We start from the raw sequence: 19,490 nt of genomic DNA on the forward strand, positions 1-19,490 counted from the left end.
ATCAGAAAGTGGGTGAAGGATATGAACAGACACTTCTCAAAAGGAGACGTTTATGTGGCCAAGAAACATGAAAAAAACCTCATCATCACTGGTCATTAGAGAAATGCAAATCAAAACCACAATGAGATATTACCTCATACCAGTTGGAATGGTGATCATTAAAAAGTCAGGAAACACAGAGGATGTGGAGAAATAGGAATGCTTTTACACTGTTGGTGGGAGTGCAAATTAGTTCAACCATTGTGGAAGACAGTGTGGTGATTCCTCAAGGATCTAGAACCAGAAATACCATTTGACCCGGCAATCCCATTACTGGGTATATACACAAAGGATTATAAATCGTTCTATAAAGACACATGCACAAGTATGTTTATTGCAGCACTGTTCATGATAGCAAAGACTTGGAACCAACCCAAATGCCCATCAATGATAGACTGGATAAAGAAAATGTGGCACGTATACACCATGGAATGCTATGCAGCCATAAAAAAGGATGAGTTCATGTCCTTTGCAGGGACATGGATGAAACTGGAAACCATCATTCTCAGCAGACTAACACAGGAACAGAAAACCAAACACCACATGTTCTCACTCATAAGTGGGAGTTCAATGAGAACATATGCACACAGGAAGGGGAACATCACACACTGGGGCCTGTCAGGGAGTGGGGGGCTAGGGGAGGGATAGCATTAGGAGAAATACCTAATGTAGATGATGGGTTGATGAGTGCAGCAAACCACCATGGCACATGTATGCCTATGTAACAAACCTGCACATTGTGCATATGTATCCCAGAACTTAAAGTATTAAAAAAAGAAAGAATTCATGAGCATCAAATAGTTCTTTGTTTTATAAGAACTCTTCAGTGAAACGCAGGTGCCATCAGCCACAATATACAGCCTGTTGTTATAAAATGACCTGTAATCTAATATCTCATATCTAACATCTATAATAGTCATATATAATTATTATATTTAATACTGCCACTATTTTTTGTCTAGATATGCATACTTGTTTCTCTTTGACAAAAATGACATTATATTTTCATCCTCTACTGTAATCTTCACTTAACAAAGAGTCATACAATTTTTTCTTGCCTTTATAACAGAATTCAACTATTATTTTTTTAAATCTCTGTGTGATAGTCTATCATATTCTTTGCTACTGGAACTAGTTTTCTTTCATGCTTTTATAAATAACCAAAAAAAGAATGTAGAATGAAATCTCAATTACAGAGGCTCCTGCCGTTTTCAGTTCAAGTCTCTCTTTCTCACAACCATTAATATGAATTCTGTTATAGTAGCTGCCAGTTAATTTTTTTCTAAACAATTTAATCTCTTAGGTAAAAGGTTTTTTCTTTAACTTTTCACATATTTGACCTGTTTACTGAACAAATATGAGATCCTACTGTCATAAGCTTGGCGGCGGTGTGGCATCATCTTACAGCTTCTGTGTAGATTGCCTTCCATGGTGACTTGTACAAAGTGGCATTTAATAACTACTTGAGGTGAGGTGGACTGACTGGTAGTTCAAGTAATGAAATAACATACTGATGAGGGTAAACTGCTGCAAGTGTAATGGCAGAGGAAGAAATTACAAGGGTGTGTACTTACAGAGAAAAATATTTCACCTATAGGGATAGGATGATGAGCTCTGACCGTTTACTGTTAGTCCCTGGGAAGAAAAATATCTGTAGACTGTTCTCTGAAGACTACTGTTACAATGCCTGCTATTGTCAAAGACATGGCCAGGAAGGGCACCAGGACTGAGGGCTGTTCTACTCTAATATAAAAGTATAGTACTTCAAAATCTAAAGTGCTAGGTGTGCTCACCAAAAACCAAAAACAAATACTACTGAATGGCTCTCTAAAATTTACACGAAAGCAAACCGAAGTGTGTAAAAAAAAAAAAAAAAAAAGTGTCTAGAAAGGACTTCAGCTTTGAAAACTATTAAAATATGAAGTGTATGTGGTTTAGGTGGCCACGGATTTTTAAAAATCATTGAAAGTGGCACACCGAGGGAAAATATAAATATGTACTACACTGAACAATGGCAATAATGTTATGAAAAGCTGTATTATGCAATGAAAGAAGTGGAGCAAAATTAAGGCAAACCTTGCAGATCTCAGATGGGATATTTGGAAAGAGAAGCATGTGGTGGGAATTACTCTTTAGTCTTGAAGTCAATGTGAAAGAAAACATCTCTACTCTTCATAAAATAGCTTTTAGTTTTACTGTGAACAAAGAAGCAAGAGCTTGAAATGACCTTTACTCTCCTCCTGGAGGGTAATTTTTATACACTTTGGATGACAAACAATTACAATAATGTATACTGCCTAAAACTTTGAGACTTTTCCTACTACTTTTTGGCTTTACAACCTCGCCTCAGAATATTTTCCTCTTGAAAACTTGGAGTTAAGGACCGCTAAGCTGGTAGGCAAGATGTGATGTAGCTAGGAAACTTCTACTATTCTTTCCATTGTGGTCAATATGATAAGTGTTTAAAAAATAATGTTGTGAAATAAATATACTTATAAATTCTTGTTGGAGTATACTTTTTTGGTAAATATATGAGATAATGTTTACTTTAGAAATTGTATTTGAAACCTAAGCTCAACAAAACAATGACTGTGGGAAGAAAGTTAATCAGTTACATTTTGCTAGGTAGCAGCTGAGTAGTAGATTTAAAAATATTTAGCAGTTTCTACTGCAGTTATAATTGATGTTACCAGAAAAAGTCAGAACGTATTTGTCTAAATTGACCCCTAAGGTATAGTTATAGTTACATTTTAGTTTCTATAATTTTTTCATGGTAATTTTATTTTCAGTGAATGTAGTTTATGGAAATATTTGCAAATTTTTATTATAAAGCTGTTTTTTTAAGTGAAACACATTTTAGGGAACACCTATTATTTCCTTAAAAAGAACAAAGCCCCCTCCTTTGCCATATTGCTAAACAAGGCATGACCTTGGATACAGTTTATCTGCCACTGTAAATATACTTAGTTGTTTTGATATGTCTTCTTTCAAAGAAAATATCTATATGACAGGCTTAGTAACTAACATATTATGAAGCCCACACAGAATGATCAGATGACAAAATGATATAAGTTTCAATGGCATATTAGCTGATGAGAAGCTACACAGTGAAACAGAAACCCAAATGCTAGACTGTCTGGTTTCAAATCCCAGCTCCGCCACTAGCTGTTATGAATTTGGGAAAATCATTCCCTCCTTGTAACTCAGTTTCCTCACCTGGAGTGTGTAATAACAGCACTTTTAAGGCCCTTGACGTATAGTTCCTGGGACATAGCACTATAGAAACATTGGTTATATACAAACAAAATTTGTTTTATACAAATTTATATACAAATAAATGCCATTTTGCTAGCAAGGAAAGAGCTGTTTTATGCTAGCACACAAAAGAATCCACACTGGGTAGTAAACAAGAAACTAATGGGAATCCAAAATCAGACTCACTGGATAACTAAGCTTTGTGAACACTGGCAGTGAAGGTAAGTTTGAAATCTAGGGGGCTCCACTGACTGAACAAGAGGAGCTTGTGAGACTTCACTCCTGCTTTGCTGGTGATGTGATCCTGTTCAGTCTGTGTGTCTGCTTTCTGCTGTCCCACCATCAGTTGGCTTCCTCTGCTTGCTAGTAGTTTCTGCTCACTGATAATTTTAGCCAGCATGGATTCAGCCAGGCCCTGACTCTGAGAAAGAATCTGATTAGCTCAAGGCATTGATTTGAGCCAGGACATTCATGTCAAAGGAGTCGTCCACCTGTGGAGTGGTTGTCCTTGTAATAGTCACCACTGTAGCCCTAGGACACTGTTGGGGGTGGCTGGGTCACGTGGATGTACCAGGGGCCATAAGCATGCGTCCATGGTGACTGGCACATCTGGTATAATTATTCATGCTGTGACCTAGAGGGCCTCAATATGGATATATGGATATTTATATCTAAAGAATACATATGTAGAGGGGAAGAACAATAACAAGCACATGAATCTTGTTTCTATTCTTGTGTCTGCAAAGCGTCTTCTGAAACGTTACCTGCCACCCAACAGGAAATAATATTAGCTGTGAGGAGAAAGTGCAGACAGACAATGGTTCCTTTCTGCTGAGAAAGGGAAATTATTTTACATCTAGAATTGGTTTATTGGATGTACAGAAATTTTAGGGAGATGCAAAAAATACATTTTACATTTTGAAGCATCACAGGATACTTTTAAGATTCTAAACTTTAGTCATGTAAGAGATTTGAAGGGGGACATTGTGAGCTGGGTATTTGTGTTAAAAACTCACAGTGCTTAACGTTGCCTTAACTTTGATTTTTATAGCTTTTGACCGTATTTGGAAATTTTCTAGAGAAGCCAGTTGTCATGGAAATTTTCAGCCTACATTACAGCACACTAGTGCATATGTTTAATACAGAGCTGGATGTGTGTAAGCAATTGTATAATGAACACATGAAACAGGTAAGTGGTGGATAAGGTTGGACGCATTCACAGCATCATTTTTGTAGATAATGACCATCAACTAGAACTCTGTGATTATATCTAAAGACTAGATATAGGCACTACCTTTTTGTGCTTTTATTTAACTGGTTTCCTCATGGAGATGGTAAACTTGCTTTAGGACTGTAACTCTTCTAGTAATCAAGTGATTAAACACATATGTTTTATACTACTGTAAAAATACTAAAATGAACAATTGGTTACAAGGTTGGAAACCATTCTGACTGAATGTTCCCTTTCTTCCTCTTCACCAAAATATCAACTTGCAGATTGAACGTGGACATGTAGTTCTTAACAAGAACATGCCATTTACCTCAGGAAATATCAGATGGGCCCAACAGGTCCTCCAACGACTTCAAATGTTTTGGTCAAACTTTGCACGTCTCCGTTATCTGTAAGTAGTTAAGCAAATTATTCTAATGGTATGGGTGACGTTTTATATAAGAGAGTGAGCTGTTCATATTAGCACTTAGGAAGCCATTGCCCTGTTCACTTCTCTCACTGGTTGGGTTTGTGGAGAGGGATTCATTCCCATGGTTTTGGAATATTTATAATGGGACTCTTAGAATTTCATATGCTTACATGTTTTCTGGACCTTTTTTCTTTTCACTTGTCCTTTCCACCCACCATGTTTGGAGTTTCTTGCTGTTATTGTTTTTCCTTTTTCCAATAAGTAACACTGCTTTTATTATGCAGTCTTTTTGCGTTTTTCTTCTCTTCATAGGAGCCAGTAGCTTGTTGCTATCAATATTTAGTAACATCTTGAGTTTCATTCATCTTATAACTTTATCCTTTAAAGCAAAAGCAATTCATAGGCATAATTTAGTCTTGACTGTTTCTCTTCCTGGTTGTTTATAGTGCATTATCATATTTTATATATTTTATATTGTGTATTGTATTACTATACAATTATTAAGCTGAAATCTATCTAATATATGTATAAACCAGTAAAAAAACCTTATTCCTACAGATTTTTGGGCAATCCTGATAATGCCTTAGTTTATCAAAAGTATGTTGAAATGACCACTTTGCTTGATCAATTTGAAAATCATGTCTATAATGAATGGAAAAGTAATGTGGATGAAATCTGTGAATTCAATTTGAATCAACCCTTGGTTAAATTCAGTGCCATAAATGGTCTTCTCTGTGTCAATTTTGACCCAAAGGTAGGGATTTCATTTTTTAAGATGATTTATAAGTGCCATTTTTATTATAAGCATGTTTCTGGTATTTCCAGTCATTTGTAATTTACATTTGGGAAAATGTCAGAGTTGCGAGGACTATAACTGTAAACAATTTCTTGTAGGTCTTTGTTGTAGAGATTTCTCAATTTCTACTCATTACTCTATTAATTTGTATTGTAATTATTTCTTTACCACTCTACCCTCACTAGATAATGAGCCACCGAGAGTAGCATCCATTTCATTGCGTCTTTATACTCTGTTTCTCTAGTTCAGTGTCTGGTGCTTGGTTACACTTAGTAAATGATAGCTCAACTGAATTGAATCATTTGTCTTTACCAGATAGTTTCTGACTTAAATATATTCATAACATACACAGTGTTTTCGTTAAAATTTCATCATATAAGTTAAGATTTGGGGAATCAACAGAATACACGGAATGAAAGACATGTCACATTTTTGATGAGCACTGGTAAATTTTAACTTATCGTCATTTCTTTCAAAGGGACAGTAAGCTTGTATATGGTAATTAAATTGATGGTAATTTTAAAAAACATAAAACAATATAAAAATATTAACAGTTAAATAATATCCAGGATGAATATTTTATTTATTAAACAGGTCTTTTGTTACTGCATGGTAAATCATGTAACAAAGGAAATTTCATATATTTTCTCAATTCATTTTCTCATAATTTCATTACATGTTATGTAACAATGGGACTTTGTTACCATTCATATATGTGTATGTGTATATAATTGTATGTGCAAATATTTAAATACTAGATGTACATGTACATGTGTATATGCATTGTATATTTTTTAAACAAACAATCTCCAAGTCTGGCAGCTTGCTAGACATGAGACATAAAATAAGATTTCTTTTCTGTTTACCACCATGGATATGCTTTAGGGTAAGGGGCAAGCTTATAAGACTATCTATTTGTAATTTCCATGACAAAACACAAAATGCCTTAAACATCTGGCTGGATTTTTAGGGGGTGAAGATTATACATTCACTCTTAGTGATTACCTGGAGTCTCTCATGACAGTCCATATGCATGCCTAGGAAGTGGGAAAGTTAGCCTCACTGAGTTGGATAAGCATACTCTGTACCCGAATTCTGATCTGTTTCCCTAAAACATATACAGAGAATAACTGACTTTATTTTGTTAGTAAAACTCAGCACACATACCTAAATATATGACACAGTAAACTGAGGATTCCTTCTACTTTCTAATTTCATAAAACCAATTTATAGAAACTAATTTCTTGAGAGGTTTTAGGGATAATTCATATACCTTTACTATATTATGGAATGTATGATTTTTGTTTTTAAAAAATATATGAAACAAAAGCCCATTTACCTTGTTGATTTGGAAATATAGTAATCCTTGGATAACATCCTAAGTGTTTCAAGTTAAACTTGAGTTAAAATAGAGTGACATTATTAAAATATGCAATAATTTTAATAATTGTTGTTTTAATAGCTAGTGGCTATATTGAGAGAAGTGAAATATCTTCTGATGTTGAAGAAACAAGACATACCAGATTCAGCTTTAGCCATCTTCAATAAAAGGAACACTATTTTAAAGGTTTGTGTTTTTTGTTAAAAAAAAAAAAAGATACTAGGGCCTATTATGAATATAAATATTTTGAATTGTAATTATTATATAGACCTATATGACATTTTTACGCCTTTAAGACAGAGAAAATAGCTAACATATTTGGCACTTTTTGTTTTGTTGTTTTCTTTGCTCAGTACATTGGAAATCTTGACCTTCTTGTGCAAGGGTATAATAAGCTCAAACAGACGCTCCTGGAAGTTGAATACCCTCTGATTGAAGATGAGCTGAGGGCTATTGATGAGCAGCTGACAGCAGCCACAATGTGGCTGACGTGGCAGGATGACTGCTGGGGCTACATCGAGAGGGTGAGGGAGGCCACGTCCGAGTTGGAGCACAGAGTTGAGCGCACGCAGAGCAACGTGAAGGTGATCCAGCAGACCATGAGGGCCTGGGCCGGGTGCGTGCTACCTCCCAGGAGAGAGCACAGACGAGAGGTGGCCTTCACCTTGGAGGACAAGGGTGATTTGTTTACAAAAAAATACAAGTTAATCCAAGAAGATGGCTGCAAGATCCACAACTTGGTTGAGGTAACGGCTTTTAAGCTTTCAAGATTTATGGATCTTTTCATTGAGTTCAGAGAAGAGCAAAAATACTTAACCTAATAATGTGGGACTCTTTTATCAAGCCTGAAAGAACTTCATGAATGGTTTTATTAGGCATTCGAAATGGGGGAATTTGTGTTACTTGCCTACAATTTCTGTAGCCCTCACTACTCTCATTTCTGAGGGAAGAGATCAGAATGTGAGATGTGTTGATGAAACAGAAAGGCTAGTGATAGAATCTTTACCTTGTCACAGTTGCGTCCTCTTTTGGATGCTCCTAATAGCTACCACTGTTTGTTGACTGCCTTGTACGTGCCAAACAAACACCTTGCTTAGGTCATCTCAAGGAACCCTCTCAACCATCTCCTAAGGATGACAACAATAATTACTCTCCTTTTAACAAAGATTTGAGTTCCTAAAACAGTAACAGGCACTAATCTAGGGTTATGAATTCAAGGAAAAACAGGAAAAAAAAAAAAAACACAAAAGGCAGAAGGCAGGAAAATAAAAGCAAACAAAAAAGCCCCCCCTCCCCAGCCAAAATCCTTTATTTCATGGAGCTTACACTCTAGTCAGAGGAAGTCAGCAAGAGAAATGAACAAATAGATAATATGTCAGTTGTGTTAGGAGTAGTGATGAAAAATAGAGCTGAGCAGGTGGAATAAGGAGTCGCTTGGGGGTAGGGTGGTTGGGCAGGCCTCTTTCCTAAGATAGTATTTCTGCAGAGAACTGACAGGGAACAAAGCATACGGATATGAGGAGAAGGACATTCTGGAGAGCAAAAGTGTAGACACTTCGAGGCGGGAGCAGCCTGTCCTGTCCCAGGATCAGTCAGCAAACTGGGAGCAGAATTTGCAAGGGGAGTGGTAGTGGAGGATGAGGTAGAAGAGACTAATGGCACATTACGTGGGGTTAGCAGGCTGTTATGAGGACTTTGGATTTTACTGTAAGGGGAAAAAGAACAGCCAGAGACTTTCTGCTCAAAGGCTTTCCCTGTGGAGGGTAAGCCACAGGGGAGCAAAGAAGTGGTTGGCAGGGAGACTCTTCAGAGCCTACGCTAATAATCCAGGTGAGAAATGATGCTGCCTTGGGTCACGGTGCTAGCGATCAAGGCAGTTCATATCCTGCATGTATTTTGAAGGCAGGGCCAGCAGAATTTGCTTTGAGGAATCAGAGGAGAGAGAAGGATGATTTCAAGGTTTTTGGTCTGAGTGATTGGACTGGACTGGAGTTGCCCTTTAATATGAGGGCAGATATGAGGAAGACTGTGGTGAGCAGATTTTGTAGGGGAAAAAAAAGGTTTGCTTTTGGACAAGTTAGTTAGAGATGCTCGTCCTAAGGGACAATTTTGAGTAGACTAGAATTGCACCTGTGTCTTGTGTTCGGGTCAAAATCCAGGTAAGTAGCAGAGAATTGAGATTCATGCACATATGTATGGTATTTAGAGGCATATAATTAAGAACATGTAGGAATTATAGATAGAAAAGAGGCCCAAAAACTAGCTTCAAAATCCTCCCTAGGTCAGGGAGAAGAGGAAAATCCTGCACAGGATGCTGAAAAAGAGAGAGTGATGCCCTGGAAACCAATAAAGAAGGAATTTCAAGGAGGAGGAAGAGCTCAACTCTGTTCCATCCTGATGTAGGACCCGAAAATAAAGACGGAGGCTAACCCTCAGATCTGGGAACATGGAAGTCATTGGGATGAGAAGAGGCAATTTCATATGGTGGCGGAATGGAAGCCTGATGGGAGTGGGCTGATGAGAGAATGGGGAAATGTGAGTGGAGGCAGCCGAGGAGATCCTGAGGAGCTCTGCTGTGGGGCAAACCAACAACTGGGCAGTACCTGAGGCCTGTGTATCAGGGTAGGGAGGGTTTTCTTTTTAACAGTGGTTGATGTTTCAGGATGTTTGTATGTTAACTGCAGTAATCTAGGAAGGAGAAAAAATTGTTGGAAGAAAGCCATTGAGGGAATGGGATTCAATAAATACCTGTAGAAGGTGTCTTAAGATAGAAGCATGAAGCATTCATCTGTAGTACAGGATGGAGGGAAGGCAAAGGTAGCAATGTGGTGCTCACAGATGTGCAGTGCTGATGATGGCAACATGGGGAGTTGATTTCTTGTCGTTCCTATTTCTTAAGGAAAAAAGGGATGGGAATGAAAGAGCGTATTTCATGTTTCCTCTGAGCATCCTTGTTATGTGGAGTCTTCTCTATAGACAGGCACGGTCCTTAAACCATGAATACTCTCCTTTGGACAAGGCAGACAGACCTCGCCCGCCACCCACAAACACAAAATCTCTCTCGCTCTCACATACACTCTTTTTCTCTGTATGTTACACACTCTCACACACACTCTTCCTCTCTCACATCACACACACACACACTCTCTCTCCCTCATGCACTCTCTCTCTCTCTCTCTGTCTCTCTCACACACACACACACACACTCTGAAGCCATCATGAAGTAGCACAGTGTGGAGTAGGGAAAGTGTCCTTGGTAAAGGCTGGAAACCACAGTCTTCCAGAGGCTGGGCCTGAATTTTCTCATGTGTAAAATGAAGGTCCTTGTCTCTAGGCTAATTCTCAGCAGAACAAGAAATAGATTATGGTTTTCCTGCTGGGAATTGTATGCAACCCATTATCTATCTTGTCTTTGCAGTCCATCATCATTCACTTATTTGAGAAATATTTATTGTGAGCCTTGCGTGTACCCACCACCTTTCTAGGTTTTTGAAATATGAAAGAGAGCAGAGCAGACAAAGATCCTTGCTCTCATGGAACTTGAATCTAGTGAGGGGAGAGAGATAATAAGCAGTGACATAGTAAGTCGTGGTGTGTCAGAACTGGTACATGCTGCAGGAAAAAGATCAAGTTGGAGCAGGGCAAGGGAATTCTGGAGGGTGGGGTCGAAGATGCAGTTTTAAGTAGGATGATCAGTGTAGGCCTCAACCAGAAGGTGAAATTTGAACAAAGACTTGATAAAGGTGATAGAGTCAGCCAAGCAGACCTTTGGTGAAGAGTGTTCCAGGCAGAGGAGATAGCTGTTGGGCAGGGGCTCCCTGGGCATGCTCGAGGAAGAGCAGGGAAGTGTGGGGGGGCGAGTAGAGGGAGCTGAGTGGAGAGTTGCTGAGGTGAGGTCAGATGCTAAGCTGCATGGGGAGGGACTGGCAGCTCAGGGGAGGCTTCATAGGCCCTTGTGCAGACTCTGGCTTTGGCTCACTCTGGTATGTGAAAGACACTGCAGAATTTTGAGGAGGGGAGTAAATACAATCTGACTTTCATTCTAAAAGGATTTCTGGCTGTTGTGTTGAGACCCTCTGTAGGGAGGCAAGGGAAGAGGCAGGGTGACCTGGTAGGTTGCAGTTCTTACTAGTAATCTAAGGGGTTAGTATGTTCAGGCTGCTATAGCAAAATACTGAAAACTGGGTAACTTTAAAACAACAGAAATGGTTTTCTCATAGTTCTGGAGGTCCAGGTGCCAGCATGATCAGTTTCTGGCAAAGTCCCTCTTCTAGGTTGCAGACTGCCAACTTTTCACTGTGTCCTTGCATGGAAGAAGTTCCCCTGGGCCTGTTTTATATAGGCAGTACTCCCATTCATGAAGGCTCTGCCCTCAGGACCTAGTCACCTCCTCCTAAACCCCTCCTCCTAATACCATCCCCTTGGGGGTTAGGATTTTCACTTTTGAATTTGGGGAGGACATAAGCTTTCAGACCATGGCACAGGCACGTAGCAGATGATGGTGCTGGAGCAGGGTGGTAGCAGTGAAAGTGATTATAAGTAGTTGGATTCTGGGTATATTTTGAATTAAGTGGAGCAAACAATTTCCTAAAGACTGGATGTGGAGCCTGAAAGAAAGACACGTTAAAGATTATTCTACACATTTCGTCATGATCAACTGGAAAGGTGAAGTTGCAATCTATTCGGATGCGGAAGGGTGTGAGAGGAAGAGACTTAGCAAGGAAGGTCAAGATTTCAGTTTTGGCCTTTTTGAATTTGAGATGTTAATTAGCCAAGTAGAGGAACTGAGTGGGCTATTGGATTTACTCATTTAGAGTAAATGAGAGGGGTCCAAACTGAAAACACAAATGAAAGAGGAGTGGGTGACAATGATATTTAAGCCAGGAAACTAGATGAGATCACTGAGAATATGAGTTTAGCTAGAGAATAGATGAAAATCAAGGACTATTGGCTGGACCACCATTCTTCCCTTAGGAGACTGGGGAGAAGAAGGACCAGCCAAAGATGCAGAAAAGGAAAGGCTGAGACAGGAGCAGGAAAACCAGGGCAGGAAGCTGAGTGAAGAAAGACTTTGAAGGGTAACAGATTTTCTTACCAAAAAGTAAAGTACAGTACATTTGATATGCTCTAGTGGATAGAGCATATTTTCTAGAAGAAAATAAAAAGAAGTACATAATTAACATGGGTTTCAATATTTCTGTTGACTTCCAACATTTTCTGGAATTTCTAAGAAAGTTTTAGTTTTCCCGTCGATGACAGTTTGCTAGGGCAAAGACTTTGTTTCTATCTTCCTTAAGTACTGCCTGGAATAGCATCCCAAGGTCGCTATGACAAGGTCCACAAACAGGCTGTCTTGAAATGAAAGAAGTTTATTCTCTCATAGTCTAGAGGCTAGAAATCTGAAATCAAAGTGTGGGCAGGGCCCTTCTCCCTTGGAAGGCTCTGCCAAAGACCTGGGTGGCCTGGAGAGAATCTCAGGGGTGTCCTGACATGTAAAGGAGGCATTTATCTGGAAATTAATTTGTTTTTCAGCAGTATCCTAACTAAGTCATGCCATAGACTATTTCTAGTTGTTCACTGAAATGCTGTGAATTATTCTGTGACTTTTAAGACACCTCTACAACCGTTTATGTGTTAGAATCTGTCTCATAGGGGACAGATGATGGATTACAATTAGTTTTTTTCTGTTACATTTTCTTGGTAATAAAAAAATATACTCCCCAAACTCCAAGGATTTTAAACCATTAAGATTTATGAATCCTCATGAAAATGTATTAAAAGTGTGGCCAAGACATGACTAGAAATCATCATAAAAACAAGATTTTGCATTGTCATCTCGGAGAAAAATGTTGGAATTTGTTCTATTAATAAGTGGATCCTCCTATTTTTGTCCTTCAGGCAAAAACTAAGAAGCTTTGAAATCACCGTTCTCAATCTGAGAATGGAAGAGAGCTTTTGCCTTGAGGGAATGTAAGCCAGCTTTAAAATGGAAATGAAATGATTATTTGTTTCCTTTAGTTGGGTCTTTTAAGTGATTATTTTCCTCTTGACTTGAGGAACGTGGTTTGGGGAAAAGCTGTAGAAATATGGCCAAGGGTGAGTCAGTTCTGCCTTTTACCTGTTTTTTGGTCAGTGGGATGTCAGTGAGTGGTCTGGAGTCAGAGTTAAAGATGGAGAGAAGAGAGGAACAGGACCATGGAATATTGGATCTGGAAGGGACCTGAGTGATCATTCAGTTGTCTAAAGCTCTCCTTTCTCTTCCTTTTGCTCCCTTTATCCTAGTGTGCTGAAGATACAGCATTTCTCATCAATGTGACTGTAGTGATATAAAGTGGATTTCTTGGTATGAAAAAGTGTATATGACTGTGACATGATGGGAAAGGCCCTACTCTGGGAGGTTAAGGGGGCTGGTTTCTAGTCCTAGCTCAGCTGTTAACTTCCTACTAGTGTGACGCTGAATGTATATTAGGTCTTTGTTTTCATGTCTGTGTTAGTCTGTTTTCACACTGCTGTGAAAAAAAAGAACTACCTGATACATGGTCATTTATGAAGAAAGGAGATTTAATTGACTCACAGTTCCATATGGCTGGGGAGACCTCAGGAAACTTACAATCATGGCAGAAGGCAAAGGGGAAACAAGGTCCATCTTACATGGTGGCAGGAGAGAGAGAAAAGGGGAAGAAACATGCACTTATCAAACAACCAGATCTCATGAGAATTCTATCATGAGAACAGCAAGTGGGGATTGGGGCAGGGAGTCCGTCCCCATGATTCAATCACCTTCCACCAAGCAACTCTCCCAACACGTGGGGATTACCATTCAAGATTAGATTTGGGTGAGGACACAGAGTCAAACCATATTAATATCTCTAAGATGATGGTCTCTAAGGATTTTTCTTTAGCTGTAAGAGCTATACTTTTCCCTTTTAGTGCCTACATAGGGGCCAGGACAGCTATGTATACTTCCTGGGATGTGTACTGCACAATTCCAGGTGTGCATGTCACATGATTACCCAGATTTGAATGGTTCCACCTGGCTGATGGGCAACACAGCATTCCTGAGAAGGAGCAGTTCTTAAATTTGTTTCAAGGCTAGGATTCTCTCATCTCTGCCCTGCCTTATTAGAATCTATACTCACCTTTCTAGTTCTGATTCTTGCTTAAAGCATACACCTTTGCATCCTGGATCATATATCCATAGTAAAGAATAATCAAAACAAAGTATAGTCCACCTTATAATCAGATCTTATTCCAATGTCTTCTTTGCTCTGTGCTACAGTACCTCCCTTGGGCATCTGCTGTCTGATCTGTATAGACTAGTTTAGCCACTCAGATAGCCTCTCTGGAATCAACTTTGCTGCCCACCTGACCTTTTGAAACCTGTGTCTCTGGGCCATGCACACCACGTGCTCAGCCTGTAGTCGTCTTTAACCACACTTCTGCCTTCAGGTCCTGTTTTGCCCCAACTGACTTGTCCATTATGTCGCCCAAACTCTTGGGAGACGCTAAGGTGCAAGAATCTCATATTGTTGATGCAAGGAGGGAGCTTAGAACTTCCCCAGTCCAATGTTTTCCAAACTGGGTCTGTTCCACAGGTTGCTTATTACAGATGGTTTGCAAAGTAAATACATACATACATACATATATACATACATACAAACAAAATATTTGTGCTTAAATAAGGTCTGAAAACAATTGGGCTAAACCACATTTAATGGACTTAGAGTAAAAGTAAAGAGTAAAATAAACTTTTAAGTTCAGGGGAATGTGTGCGGGTTTGTTAGATAGGTAAACTTGTGTCATGGAGGTTTGGTGTACAGATTATTTTATCACCCGGGTATTAAGCCTAGTACCCATTAATTATTTTTCCTGATCCTCTCCCTCCTTCCAACCTCCATCCTCCTTTAGAGATCCCAGTGCGTGTTGTTCCCCTCTATGGGTCCATGTGTTCTCATAATTTAGCTCCCACTTAGAAGTGAGAAAATGCAGTATTTGGTTTTCTGCTCCTGCATTAGTTTGCTGAGTGTAATGGCCTTCAGCTCCATCCATGTTCCTGCAAAGGACATGATCTCATTCTTTTTTATGGCTAGTTAGTATTCCATGGTGTACATGTACCACATTTTCTTTATCCAGTGTATCATTGATAGGCACTTAGGTTGATTCCATGTCTTTGCTACTGTGAATAGTGCTACAGTGAACACACATGTGTGTGTCTTTATAATAGAATGATTTATATCCCTTTTGGTGTATACCCAGTGATGGGATTGCTGGGTCAAGTGATACTTCTGTTTTTGGGTCTTTGAGGAATTTTCACACCGTCTTCCACAGTGGTTGAACTAATTAACACTTCTACCAACAGTATATAAACATTCCTTTCTCTATGCAACCTCACCAGCATCTCTTATTTTTGACTTTTTAATAATAGCCTCAATGGACTTTAATAGAATACATACATTGTGAGTCTCCAAGAATGGCATAGAGTACATAGTACTTTCCTGACTTGATAAACTTCAGATGTTCCAGAATAATGTTCTCTGAAGGACCAGTTCAACAGATCTCTTTATGATAGGGAAGGCCCTGGAAGGCAAAGTCTAAGGACACAGAGTTAGTGACAGAGCAAGAACTAGAGCCCGGGTCCGATATGTCTAGAATTCACTGGGAACTAGTGTATTTCCTGTCTGCATCTGAAGATAGCAATCTTCATAGAGAACTTGCCTTGAAAAAAATGACTTTTGAATGTATTTCATGTGTGAACTTAATGTTCTAATTCCTGCTTAGATCTTTGACATCTAGCTTAAGGTTCTGCAACTTAGTATTTGAATGTTCCTGTCTTGTGCACAAAAATGCAGTCTCTTCTTTTACAAACGATTTAAATGGAAAGTTTTAATTTTATGCTAATTATTTGTTTATATTCATCTACTAATACTTGTCTGTTTCTAGGAAAATAGGAAGCTCTTCAAAGCCGATCCCTCTCTGGATAACTGGAAAATTTATGTAGAATTCATTGATGACATTGTGGTGGAAGGCCTTTTTCAGGCTATAATGCACGACTTAGACTTCTTTCTGAAGAATACAGAGAAACAGTTGAAACCAGCACCATTTTTTCAAGCACAAATGATCTTGTTGCCTCCTGAGATTGTGTTTAAACCTTCTCTAGACAGAGAGGCTGGGGATGGCTTCTATGATCTGGTAGAAGAAATGTTATGCAATAGTTTTAGAATATCTGCCCAGATGAACCGAATAGCAACACACCTGGAAATTAAAAATTATCAGGTATTTTCTTAGTTAATGGGTATTTAGCTTTTATATTAATGATTCAAAAACAAATTGTGGCTGGGTGTGGTAGCTCATGCCTGGAATCCTAGAACTTTGTGAGGCTGAGGCAAGAGGATTGCTTGAGCCCAAGAGGTCAAGACCAGCCTAAGCAGCATAGGAAGACCGTCTCTGCAAAACATTAAAAAATTAGCTGGGTGTGGTGGCATGCACTTGTAGTCCAAGTTACTCAGGAAGCTCAGGCAGGAGGATTTCTTGAGCCCAGGAGTTAGAGGCTGCACTAAGCTGTGATAAAGCCAGTGCCCTGTAGCTTGAGCGACAAGGCGAAACCCTGTCTGAAAAAAAAAAAAAAAACAAAAAAATACCAGAAAACAAAACCCAGAACAAATTAGAATAATGGTAAGCACAGGGAAAAAAGAAATTGGAAAAAGCAACATGATTTTTAATTTTTCTAACTACTTTCCCTTTGAAGAATTACCTTGGTAATGTTATGTTGTAGATAATTGATAAAGCAAGGTTGGTTTGAATAAGTGCTGTGTTTTCCTCTCATTTAGAATGATATGGATAACATGTTAGGCCTGGCAGAGGTCAGGCAAGAGATCATGAACAGAGTGTCGAATGTCATCAACAAAGTCTTAGATTTCAGAAACACCCTGGAGACCCATGCTTACCTCTGGGTGGATGATCGAGCTGAGTTTATGAAGCATTTTCTCTTGTATGGCCACGCTGTATCTTCCGATGAAATGGATGCTCGTGCAAATGAAGACATTCCCAAACAACCACCAACTCTTGAACAATTCAAAGAACAGGCAAGGGACACTCTTAGCATTTAATGCAGTGAACTGGCTTTTCATTGAGTTGTTCTAGTTAATTTTTTTCTAACTACAGATCGACATTTATGAAGCTTTGTACGTTCAGATGAGCAAATTTGATGACTTCAGAGTGTTTGATAGTTGGTTCAAGGTGGACATGAAGCCTTTCAAAGTGAGCTTGTTAACCATAATTAAGAAATGGAGCTGGATGTTTCAGGAGCATCTTTTGAGATTTGTCATTGACAGGTAGCCTTTGTACTTTGGTATTTGGAATTATAACTTTCTAAACTGCTTTCTAAAACTGAGATGTTACTTTTAAGAGTGTTAATGTTGCCAATTTCATGATAGAGATAAATAACGTTTAATCAGGTACATAATGAAAATAAGATTCAATCAGAAGTCTTATACTAAATGTTTTAATAAACTTATTTTTTGTGTATGTACATATATATTTAATAGTCTGAATGAGCTACAAGAATTTATAAAGGAGACAGATGCAGGACTTCAAAGAGAATTAAATGAAGGTGATCATGATGGTTTAGTTGACATCATGGGGAATCTTCTGGCTGTAAGAAGCCGACAGAGAGCTACTGATGAACTCTTTGAACCTCTAAAAGAAACCATCACCCTCTTGGAAAGCTATGGCCAGAAGATGCCTGAGCAAGTCTATATTCAGCTAGAGGTAAGTGCAGAGGTGAAATAATCGTAATTACCATAAATTGAGCATCTCTTTTATTAAAGTACTTTACATGTACTCCCTTATGATGTCCTTACAACAATCTATACTGTACACATTTGATGTTTTCAGTGTACAAATTAGGAATCTGATATTTAAGGAGATTTAATAACTTTCTCAAGGTCACACAAATAGTAAAGCCAGCCAACACTCTAAGTGTGTTTTATGACAAAATACTCTTAACCACTGTGCTCCACTGCCTTCTTATTAGAAAGAATGTAGATTGTAAAGAACCTATGAGTTGCTTTTTTGAGTTCAGTTTTACCATTATTTTCGCGTATGAAATATATCCATACTTTTTTTTTCATTCAAAAAAACTACCTATCAGTCAAGAAGTGTCCTAGTCTTGCAAACATATCATAGACACATTAATAAAGAATAAATAGGCAAGGTGTGGTGGCTCACACCTGTAATCCCAGCACTGTGAGAGGCTGAGGCAGGCAGATCACCTGAGGTCCAGAGTTCAAGATCAGCCTCGCCAACATGGTGAAACCCCATCTCTACTAAAAATACAAAAATTAGCTGGGCATGGTGACACGCACCTGTAGTCCAGCTACTCAGGAGGCTGAGGCAGGAGAATCATTTGAACTCAGGAGGTGAAGGTTGCAGGGAGCTGAGATCACACCACTGCACTCTAGCATGGGGACAGAGTGAGACTGTGTCTCACAATAATAGTAATAAGTAAATGAAACTCAATTTGGATGGGGAAATCACTGTGTTTTCTGAACAGATTTCTATGCCATCCACCTGTTTCCATGCTGTGGAAAGATTTGGGGGCTTTTTAGCAACAAAGTTTCTTTAATTATAACTGAAACCATGAACCACAGTCTCACAATTGAGGTTCTTTTTGTATGCCAATATTGATATTTTATAGATTGTGTGTGTGTGTGTGTACACATGTGTACTTGAATTTTGCAAGTGTGATCAGTGGACACATTAACCAAAAAGCTTTCACTGGATTCTAGTTGATCTAGTTTAGTAGTCAGAGCACAGAACTCAAATTTAGATTTGTTTTGAAGTACTGTATGAGTTCATCTTTTCTGCTTGCCTTGGCAAGTTTGTTAATGTCTGAGACCATACTTCCTTTTGGTAAAATATGCCTCATGATCGCTCATTTAAACAATTTCTCTATACTCGCTCCCATCAATTTCTGTTTTTTTCTTTTTTTATTGAGGTGAAATTTACGATTCAGATAACATATAAAAGTAACCATTATAAAATGTACAATTTAGTACAATATTGTGTAACTACCACCTCTATCTAGTTCCAGAAATTTTCATCACTCCCCGAAAGAAATCCCATACCACTTCTCTGTCTCTCCCCATTATCCTCCTCCATGCCCTGCCAAGCCCTGCCAAGTCCTACCCACCAACCCTTGGCAATTGCCAATCTATTTCTGCCTTTATGGGTTCATTTACTCTAAATATTTCCTATAGATGGAATCATACAATATGTGACCTATTTTGTTAGGCTTCTTTCACTTGGTGTAATGTTTTCCAGGTTCATTCACATTGTAGCATGTATCGGTACTTCATTTCTTTTTATGGCTGAATAACAT

General features: G+C 38.7%; 1 protein-coding gene across 1 annotated transcript in view; it reads left to right on the top strand.

Annotated features, from left to right (window-relative positions):
• DNAH11 (dynein, axonemal, heavy chain 11) overlaps positions 1–19,490 on the top strand; it is a 387,500-nt gene that overhangs the window by 45,094 nt on the left and 322,916 nt on the right. Inside the window, exons 10-18 of the mRNA XM_011973963.1 lie at positions 4,346–4,483; positions 4,792–4,916; positions 5,493–5,688; positions 7,193–7,297; positions 7,465–7,857; positions 16,052–16,384; positions 16,939–17,193; positions 17,273–17,442; positions 17,656–17,878. Of these exons, the coding sequence (XP_011829353.1) occupies positions 4,346–4,483; positions 4,792–4,916; positions 5,493–5,688; positions 7,193–7,297; positions 7,465–7,857; positions 16,052–16,384; positions 16,939–17,193; positions 17,273–17,442; positions 17,656–17,878 (1,938 nt within the window). The remainder of the gene's footprint in view (positions 1–4,345; positions 4,484–4,791; positions 4,917–5,492; positions 5,689–7,192; positions 7,298–7,464; positions 7,858–16,051; positions 16,385–16,938; positions 17,194–17,272; positions 17,443–17,655; positions 17,879–19,490) is intronic.

This window comes from Mandrillus leucophaeus, unplaced genomic scaffold (assembly GCF_000951045.1).
Source record: "Mandrillus leucophaeus isolate KB7577 unplaced genomic scaffold, Mleu.le_1.0 Scaffold140, whole genome shotgun sequence".
NCBI classification, from domain to species: Eukaryota; Metazoa; Chordata; class Mammalia; order Primates; family Cercopithecidae; genus Mandrillus; species Mandrillus leucophaeus.